Source organism: Sinocyclocheilus rhinocerous, unplaced genomic scaffold, assembly GCF_001515625.1.
Source record: "Sinocyclocheilus rhinocerous isolate Xijiao unplaced genomic scaffold, SAMN03320098_v1.1 scaffold2160, whole genome shotgun sequence".
Lineage (NCBI taxonomy): Eukaryota > Metazoa > Chordata > Actinopteri > Cypriniformes > Cyprinidae > Sinocyclocheilus > Sinocyclocheilus rhinocerous.
The window spans coordinates 65,458-74,978 of NW_015646171.1; the positions used below are offsets into that span (position 1 = coordinate 65,458).

Here is a 9,521-nt window from a genome sequence, read left to right on the forward strand (position 1 = left end):
AATAGAAATGACGATTCTGTCTGAGCTAGGTGATTCTGTCACACGCACTAGTGTAAATGTAGCTAACAGATGTGTAAACTGAAGACTATTTGAGCTTTATTAAAACTATTTTGTTCCTTTGTGCAGTGGCTCAGGAGATGAGTCTTTGAGTTTGTGTAAACATCAACAAGCTGAAAAATACGTTTTTTTTTTTTTAGATAATGTAATCTTGTTAAAATTGATTTCATAAAATTGGTATCGAAAAAAGTATCGTTCAGGAACCGGTATCGAAGTCAAGGTATCGGTATCGATATCGAACATTTTTGAACGATACCCAGCCCTAGAAATAACGAGCGTCTGTCAATATCCAGATTTTGAAAAGATATCTTCTGATATATATGTGCTGATATCAGGTCTTTGCTGCCTTTGACAAATGTTTGAAGCCGCTTTCCTTTGAGGGAATCTTGACGATTGAATTTTCTCTCCATATTTCCTCTTTAGGAAGTGCATAAAGAATTATGATAAATAATTTACAGTATAAACTACAGAATCCCAAGGCAGTTGTCTTACTCTGTATTTCCAAATTATTTCTGTCAGCATTTTACGATTCCAACCTGATCAATTCTGAAAAACAAATGCTTTATCATAAATGACTGATTTATTAATGAATAAAACGATCTGTGTGGCGGTGTTTCGCTGCCCTCCAGTGGCGTGTTGCGGTACTGCTGGTGTTTGTAGGTTTATTTTTTTGCCATTTTAAAATATTATCTTTCATGAATGTTATTGAAAACGAACTGCCTTCATGATTTTATTTTATCCTAATGAATAAATTTGATTTTATCCATTATTTTAATTTATCCTAATGAATAAAACGATCTGTATGGCGGTGTTTCGCTGCCCTCCAGTGGCGTGTTGCGGTACTGCTGGTGTTTGTAGGTTTATTTTTTTGCCATTTTAAAATATTATCTTTCATGAATGTTAGTGAAAACGAATTGCCTTCATGATTTTATTTTATCCTAATGAATAAATTTGATTTTATCCATTATTTTAATTTATCCTAATGAATAAAACGATCTGTATGGCGGTGTTTCGCTGCCCTCCAGTGGCGTGTTGCGGTACTGCTGGTGTTTGTAAGTTTATTTTTTTGCCATTTTAAAATATTATCTTTCATAAATGTTAGTGAAAACGAATTGGCTTCATGATTTTATTTTATCCTAATTCTCCGTGATTATCCATTTAATATAGTTATTTTGGGAAATTGGAACCGCGTCCGGATATTTAGGCCGCCAGAGGGCGCTCCACGCATAACAATGTTAATAAATTATAATGCCAAAGACCATAGAAAAGGTACTTTGATAATACCCAGATTAATAACAATGAATACCACATATCTTAACGAAAGAAAAAGTTGTAAAATGTATTTACCTTACAGTGCAGTTTTAATTAAGAAAGGTGGTTTGTAACGCTGCCTCCTAGTGGGCTGCGAGGTACTGCAAGATAACTAATTTGTAAATAATTGTTCAATTGTATTTTCACAACACATTTGAATAAAATAAATATGCTACAATTTTTTATTCTGCATTTATTCCGTTTCTCTATCTCCAGTGGCCTACGGAGAGTGACCACAATTTAAATATTATTATTATATTTAGTTTGCCAGTCTTTATTATGCCTATGTTTTTTTTATCGATCAAATAAAGCAATTTTGTAAAATATTGATTATTAGGACCTGAACGACCACGGATTGTTTCCTACCCGGAGGGATATTTGTGTAGCGCACTGTCTGTAATAGTTCCGCTAGAGGGCGCTCTAATGTAAAAAAATGGAATTCCTCGTTGAACTTCATTCAAAAATGAAGGCGTATTTTGAGTCGAATTGCAAGACAGTTCGGATTGCAACCACAAAACTAAACAAAACACACATGAAAGATTTTTTAAGATATAGATTAATGTAATGATATAGACCGCAAACGTCGCAAAACGTGTCTTATTTGAACCGCGGAGTTTAACTTACGTTCCTGTCTGTCGTTTCACTTCCGGCGGACAGCATGGCGTCGGGTCACATCCGCAGACTGGCTAACCTGTTTAACTCCAGCAGAAATATTAGAAAACTCAGAGGTGAGCTCTCTTAAAGAAACACATTCACATTTTGGTTAATAAATAATCTGAGTTTATTTATGCAGGACTGAGCTCTACTGTAATCTGCAGCCTTTCTGGCCTCAATAACGAGTGGTTTTGTGCTGTTTTGGCTTGTATGCGTTTACTTTCAATGACAAAACGACAAAAATTTGCTGGTTATTTTTTTCAATTTTAGCAGGAACTTTTCTGTCATCTCACAGCAAATCTACTGTCAGAGGTTCATCCATTAACGACAACAGGTCAGTGATGCCAGTGCATTAATATAGTCTGCATAAATGCACACTTAATTGTTCAGTTATAATATATGTGACCATGGGCCACATAACCAGTCATAAGGGTCAATTTTTCGAAATTGAGATTTATGCATCATCTGAAAGCTGAATAAATATATTTCCATTGATGTATGGTTTGTTAGGATTGTACAATATTTGGCCGAGATACAACTATTTGAAAATCTGGAATCTGAGGGTGCAAAAAAATCTAAATATTGAGAAAATCACCTTTAAAGTTGTCCAAATTAAGTTCTTAGCAATGCATATTACTAATCAAAAACTAAGTTTTAATATATTTACGGTAGGAAATGTACAAAATATCTTGATGGAACATGATCTTTACTTAATATCCTAATGATTTTTGGCATAAAAGAAAAATCTATAATTTTGACCCATACAATGTATTGTTGGCTATTGCTACAAATATACCCCAGCGACTTAACACTGCTTTTGTGCTCCAGGGACACCTATTATGATGCATCAGCAGTTACTGTATGCCCAGCTTCATCCATACCTGATAAAGTGTTATTGTATTGCTTGCTTACCTAGAATGTGTCGTTTCTGTTCCAGTAATGTAGAAATCGCAGTGACATCTGATGGAAACACAATAGTGTGTTACCATCCGACAGTAGACGTACCCTATGAGCTCACACAGGTGCGTATGATGGTTTCTCAATATTCGTGCTGGTGCAGAAGACCGCTTTGTGGAGATTTTGCCCATAAGTGTTTGTGTTTGTTTGTTTTGTTTGCTGTAGCCGATCGTCAGGCCGGACGTCGTCAGTGATCATGCAGAGACACACGAGCAGGTGCTCAAAGCCAGACTCGGTAAAGAGGTTTTAAATAACAAACAGGCCCCGACCATAGAGGAGCTCAGTAAGATGTTTTACACCACCAAACACCGCTGGTACCCCGTCGGACAGTGAGTTTGCATTGTGTACTCTACAAAAACAGCATATTCTGCCATGTTTCAGGTGAATGAACTGGTTTGTGTTTCTGTTTTCACTACAGGTATCACTCCAGACGCAGAAACCCAAATCCACCCAAAGACCGATAGTCCGGGATGTCTTCTCTAATATTCTTTGTACATGAACTGCTGCACATTAAATAAACCCTTCCTTCAGCTATTGGTTTAATGTGTTGTGTATTATAATTTATTCATGGTTGATCATATTAGAATGAACTAAAGCCATAAAAAAAAAAAAACACTTCAGTATTTTAAATAAAATGTTAACTTTAACTGTAATAAAACAAAAAATTGTTACGATTATTTTATTTCAGCTAGTTGCTAGGCAACATTGATCATTTTCATTTAGTTTAACTTGATGCATTAAATTAGCTCAAATTTAAATAAAAGTTAATACAAACTATGTAGCCATGTTAAAAAAAATAGTAAAAATGACAAAAACACAACAAAATTAAAATGAAAACTAATTCCAAATATTTCGTATGTTAACATTTACAATACAAATTGAGTGACTGACTTTTTAATGTAATGTTTTAAAAACTTGAGTGCTGAAACTCAAAAAAAGCTACTGCAATTGATCAAATATTGATCAACATTTGATCATATATATATATATATACATTTTAATTGCTTTTATTTTCCCAGTGTAATATAAAACATTCAACATTTTTTGTAAAGTCAGAATAACTTTGGTTAAATAAAACTTAAATTTAATAAATAATTAACTTAGGTAAGCCAAGTTTATATGGCACATTTCATGCACAATAATTATTAAAAGTGCTACACATAAGGATTTTAAAATAATCATAACATGCATAAGAAACGATAATAATAAGTTTCATTTATATAGCGCCTTTCCAGGGCTCAGGGACGCTTTACAATGTACATTCCACAAGAAAAGAATAACACTGAAAGGGTAGACAATGATGACAAACAATAGAAATAAATAAAAATTAATATAAAGTTAAAAAAGTAATAATGAATTTAAATGTATTAAACAAGACGGGAAGGATTTAATAATAATAACAGATGCATAATAAATACTGTATAATGAGCAATTTAAAAAAAGATTAGTAATTGTTTTAAAATGTATTAAAGGGGTCATATGATGCGATTTCAAGTTAAACATTAAAACCATTCGAAATGCACGCAAACTAATAAATAGTAGACGAGCAGTGGAAAAACTACATTTCCCATAAAACCTATTGGAGCGGACGATGACGTTTTTTACCGGAAGACTTGCGCGCATGCGCTGTCGACTTCAACGCGAGGAGTAGGTACCGGGCTACGGCGCAAACCGCATTAATAAAACGAGATGGCTGGATTGCCCCGCAGAATTATTAAGGTATAAGTCCCTTAATATTTCTCTTGTGCGTTCCATTGCGGCATGTGTTGGCGCTGCGAAAGCGATGCGTTAAAAATGAAAGAAAACGGCACGTGCTCGGGCTGCAGCAGGGAGGCTCCCGCGCGCTCACTGTTTCAAACATGCATCAAATATATGGGAATAGCCTTCATAGATATAGCAACTGCATCAGCTCTTTCTGGTTTATTACAGAGCCAGTAATGTAAGTGTCAGCTGAGATTCTGGGTGTGTGACGCATGAACGTGTTTACAGATGCGGATCTCCTGCACTGCGCTGGGAAACACTGTGTGAAAGCAGAATGTTCCGTGCAATGAGAGATTGTATGCAAACAGGAAATGCATTGAATTGTTTAGAAAGATTGTGTGTCGTAAATATGTGGTTAGCGAATTTTAAGTACACAGGGATTCATCACCGTTTGTGTTTTGTCTACACGAGTCTAATCTTGCAATACCAGAATTCTGGTTGTCAGCAAGTCTGATCCACACTGCAGCGTTTTCCGGCCAAGAACCGCCCACTTAGACCGTCTGATTGACAGTTAAACAGACCAATCACAATTCACTTGCTCTGTCACGTGCCATTTTGGCGTTGGTTTATATTTAATGGATTATAACACAATAATAGACTGGTATAAATCAAATAATTGGTCAGATAACGCCACAGGAGTCATGAACTGTGAAAGGTGAGCATAAAAACATCTCTATAAAAAGTACCGATAATTTCTTACACGCAGTTCTGCTTGTGGATATTTATCTTGCTTGCTACTAAGTGCCTCTGTACATTTTTTTAAAGCATTTTAGAAACAAACTTTATCAAAAGTATTCAATGCAGCTGCCAGTACTTTCTAAATGCATTTTGTTTCCATGCAACTGAAAACCAAATAAAGTTCATCAGTATCATTACATTTTTACGTTCGTGCATTTGGCAGATGCTTTTATCTGAAGGGACTTGCATTGCATTCAGGGTTTACATGTGATCAGTTCATGCATTCGAATTTTGAACTCATGACTTTGGCGTTGTGTTTTTCACATGTGTGTATGTTTCAATAGGAGACGCAGCGCTTGTTGGCTGAGCCTGTGCCTGGAATCAGAGCGGAGCCTGATGAAGGAAACGCTCGATATTTCCATGTGGTGATCGCTGGGCCGCAGGATTCGCCCTTTGAGGGCGGGACGTTCAAACTGGAGCTGTTCCTCCCAGAGGAGTATCCCATGGCTGCTCCCAAGGTCCGATTCATGACCAAAATCTACCATCCCAATGTGGACAAGCTGGGCAGGATCTGTCTGGACATCCTGAAAGGTGATTATAGTGTTTGTAAAGCCTGACATATGAAATAATAGTCAGGAAAATCTTTTTTTTTAAGAAGAGTTTATTAAACCTTTAGACAAAATACATAAAATAAATTTGCATATGTTTCATGATTTGTGTCGTATTTGATCCATCAGGGTTTTATGGCTCATATAGTCTGATATAGTGAGAATATGGAGGAAAAAACAGCTCAATTTTATTCAGAGGCTCAAACTGAGCAAAAATATACGATTTGGTGCAGATGCTGATATTTATATGATGAGATTCTGATGCTTGTAATGTAAATCAGTGAGATCTTTATGACAGTAGAGCAGATATAAAATGCTATAAATATCAGTCGTCACTCTATATCTCCAATAATATGTCTTAGTAAGATGAGATTTAAATGATCCAAACATATAATGCAATGCAATCCGGTGCTGCCTGAGAGATGAAGACATAAACGCTTCTCAAAAGATGCGAGATGTTCTGGAGGCTCGTGAAGATCAACAGTGAAATCCTGATGATCAGATTTGAGACTCTAAAAAATGATTGATGAAGAATCAATTAAATCCGAGCTGCTTCAGTCCGGTTAGTGTTCATCTGGAAATATTGTTTTTCATCAAAGTTTTGATCATGTTGATTATTTAGAGAGGCCTTTATGTATCAAATATGATGCTCTAGGCTTTATAAGGTTAAAGGTTGCACGTCTGTCTCTTCTCTCTTGTAGATAAATGGTCTCCAGCTCTTCAGATCCGTACAGTGCTGCTCTCTATCCAGGCTCTACTAAGCGCTCCGAACCCTGATGATCCGCTGGCTAATGATGTTGCTGAACAGTGGAAGAGCAACGAGGCTCAAGCCATTGAAACAGGTAACGTATGACGTATATATATATATATATATATATGTGTGTGTGTGTGTAAAATATTATTATTATTATTTATTTTTATTTTTTTGGATAATTGGAAAATTTATTTTTTATATTTTATGAATCTCTCTCTCACTTATTTTGTTTCTGTTCCTATTCCAAACATTTTTGGCTTTAAATTTAGCATCCTTATGTGTTTTTTCAGTTGGTAATATTTCTGTTTGAATCACTGTGATGTGTCTGGAATTAAGGAGTTAGATGATGTCTTAAACTTCATTTATTTGTTGGGTAAATACCATATTCACAAAGCATTAAATTAAACATTAAATTTAAACCAACTATGTATTTGTATTTGTACAAATAAATACATGTAACCATGTATTTGCTTCAGATTTACATTCACTATTATCATCACTTAAAAACTTCATCACTTTAAAACTTCTCCAGTAAAAAAGCTTTAAAAACATCCCACATTATAGAAGAATTTGTAAATAAATTGTCATTTTTTATTTATTTATTTATTATTTACTCATTTATTAATCTTGCAATTCTGACTTTATCTCGAAATTCTAAGTTCACATCTTGCCATTTCTGACTCTTTTGTTGTTGTTTGTTTGTTTTTACCAAAAATAAAAAAGGTAATGGGGTAGTTGTGATATTTAAAAAAAAATCTAAATTCAGATTTTTTTTTCTCAAAATTTTGAAAAATCAGAATTGTGATAATATGAACTCTGAATTGTAAGCGAAAAAGGTTAGAACTGTGAAATAAAAAGTTGCAATTATCTTCAGCTCACATCAAAAATCAAAAGAAAAAATAATGAAATGCCTTTTTTTTTTTTTTCATTTTTGTAATTCAATTTTTTCCCTCAGAATTCTGAGTTTAAATCTTGTGCGATTCTGACTTTGAGTGTACATCTTTATTATTATCATTCTTATTATTTAATTTTTTTCCACCACAGAATAAAAAAGGTAATTGTGACTTTTTATCTTACAATGACTTTCTTCTCAGAATTGTGAATTTGTCATGCAATTGACTTTTTCTCAAAATTGCGAGAAATAAGAATCGTGATATGTGAACTCTAAATGGTAAGGGAAAAAAGTAAAAATCGTGAGCAGTTACAATTTTTTCTTTTTTTTTCCTGTGGAAATTGGCTTCCATATTGAAATAAAAAGAAAAGTGGAATAATCTCACATAAACGGGTTCAGCACACATTTCACTCAGAAATCAAAAGAAAAAAAAATGATGAAACCTATTTTAGGACCATTAAGATTTTTTTTTGCACTCAATGTTTTGTTTTTTGTCATTTTTTTGATTCTCATTACTGTAATATGATTTTATGAGATTGAACCAAATCAAATCAGTATGACCTTAATTGATGTCCTGGAGGGTCTTTGTGTTTTTCTCTCTCTCACAGCCCGAACATGGACCAGGCTTTATGCCGGCAACAACATTGAAGTTTAGAAGAAGGAAACGTGGCATCAAGTGAGAGAAGTGGAACAATCTCCTCCTGTCTTCTCTTGCATTTAAAGGACACTTTCTCAGACAAAATAAAACTAAGCGAAAAAAACAAAACAAAAACATACGATTCAAAAGCAACTACTGCAGCCCGTTGGGTGAGTGTCGGTGTGTTCCTGGTCAGAACTAATGTTCGCTCCACTATATGATCTCTCTGCTTCTGGGTTCGGCCAGGAAATGACGTGTGGTGATGGCCTGGGGTTTCCCAGCATCCCTTGCGTGGTCACTACACTGGACCCTGTCAGAATGTGTAGTACAGTCTCTATTACAGTCATTATCGCAGTGGATTTCACTGGAAACTGAGTGCAGGCTCCAGGCCCTGCATCCAGGTGGATGGTTCATTTTTGTTAGTTAATTTTTCTGTTACGGGGTGTAGAGGGAGGGCCTGTTAAACGTGGGATGCATATATGCTGCTCCTCGGTTAGGGACCAAAATGATGTGAACTTTTTTTTGTCTTGTTTTTTTACTATTTCCTTTCTGTGAAACTCTTCAGTTCATTAAACGCCTGTTGTGAACCCGTCTATATCATTGCCAGAACCTGCTCTGACGTTGTTGTATTCCAAGCGAAACTTGTGTGAGTGTGCGTGTAAAGGTTTGTGTTTCGGCTGAAGTGGAATCTGTATGACTTGTCTGGGAAAATTAAATCTGTAAATGTTCAGTTTTAGTAAAAATATTTTTTGTTATGTTATTTGGTTTGTTCTCTTCATTTATGAGTTTTTTTTACAAGTTTGAATCTGATTGTTATGGAAGCTTGTTACTGCCAGAGAATTAAAAAAGATAATGGTTTATAGATTTTATCTCACTATTCTGAATTCACAATTTTTTTTCTCAAATTTCCAGATCTCACAATTTTGGCTTTTTCTTTGAATTCTTGAGTTTACGTTGCAATTTTGATACTTTTTTGGAATTCTGAGCTCGCATCTCGCAATTTTGACACTTTTTATTTTTAGCATTTCGCAATTTGGGCTTTTTTTGTGGAATTCTGAGCTTATATCTCACCATTTTAGCGAATTTTAAAACTTTCTTGGAATTCTGAGTTTGCATTTAGTAAAAAGTGATTGCAATTTTTATATCTCACAATACTGACTTTGGACTTCTCAGAATTGCAAGAAAAAATGTTATAATTGTGAGATCTAGACT

General features: G+C 34.8%; 2 protein-coding genes across 3 annotated transcripts; both read left to right on the forward strand.

The window, feature by feature from the left end:
• Positions 1–1,772: 1,772 nt before the first annotated feature.
• Positions 1,773–3,506, forward strand: LOC107707093 (39S ribosomal protein L42, mitochondrial-like). Of its 2 annotated transcripts, none has more exons than XM_016510975.1 (5): positions 1,773–2,096; positions 2,293–2,356; positions 2,960–3,044; positions 3,145–3,308; positions 3,398–3,506. In XM_016510975.1, exons 1-5 carry the CDS (start codon positions 2,027–2,029, stop codon positions 3,441–3,443), a joined length of 429 nt encoding a protein of 142 aa, XP_016366461.1. In that variant the 5' UTR covers positions 1,773–2,026; the 3' UTR covers positions 3,444–3,506. The 2 variants fall into 2 exon arrangements, with proteins under 2 accessions (XP_016366461.1, XP_016366462.1); XM_016510976.1 differs by having other exon boundaries at positions 2,296–2,356.
• A 1,057-nt stretch (positions 3,507–4,563) lies between these two features.
• Positions 4,564–9,069, forward strand: ube2nb (ubiquitin-conjugating enzyme E2Nb). Its single transcript, XM_016510983.1, has 4 exons — positions 4,564–4,698; positions 5,763–6,009; positions 6,728–6,868; positions 8,281–9,069. The coding sequence occupies exons 1-4, from the start codon at positions 4,669–4,671 to the stop codon at positions 8,325–8,327; spliced, it is 465 nt and encodes a 154-aa protein (XP_016366469.1). The 5' UTR covers positions 4,564–4,668; the 3' UTR covers positions 8,328–9,069.
• The last annotated feature ends 452 nt before the right edge of the window (positions 9,070–9,521 follow it).

What these genes read in the sequence shown, in the direction of transcription:
- LOC107707093 (XM_016510975.1), top strand. Translation starts at nt 2,027, where the DNA reads ATGGCGTCGGGTCACATCCGCAGACTGGCTAACCTGTTTAACTCCAGC. An exon ending in TCATCCATTAACGACAACAG is followed by an intron (nt 2,357 to 2,959) that starts GTCAGTGATGCC and finishes TTTCTGTTCCAG; the next exon opens with TAATGTAGAAATCGCAGTGA. An exon ending in TACCCTATGAGCTCACACAG is followed by an intron (nt 3,045 to 3,144) that starts GTGCGTATGATG and finishes TGTTTGCTGTAG; the next exon opens with CCGATCGTCAGGCCGGACGT.
- ube2nb (XM_016510983.1), top strand. Translation starts at nt 4,669, where the DNA reads ATGGCTGGATTGCCCCGCAGAATTATTAAG. An exon ending in TGCCCCGCAGAATTATTAAG is followed by an intron (nt 4,699 to 5,762) that starts GTATAAGTCCCT and finishes ATGTTTCAATAG; the next exon opens with GAGACGCAGCGCTTGTTGGC. An exon ending in CTGTCTGGACATCCTGAAAG is followed by an intron (nt 6,010 to 6,727) that starts GTGATTATAGTG and finishes TCTCTCTTGTAG; the next exon opens with ATAAATGGTCTCCAGCTCTT.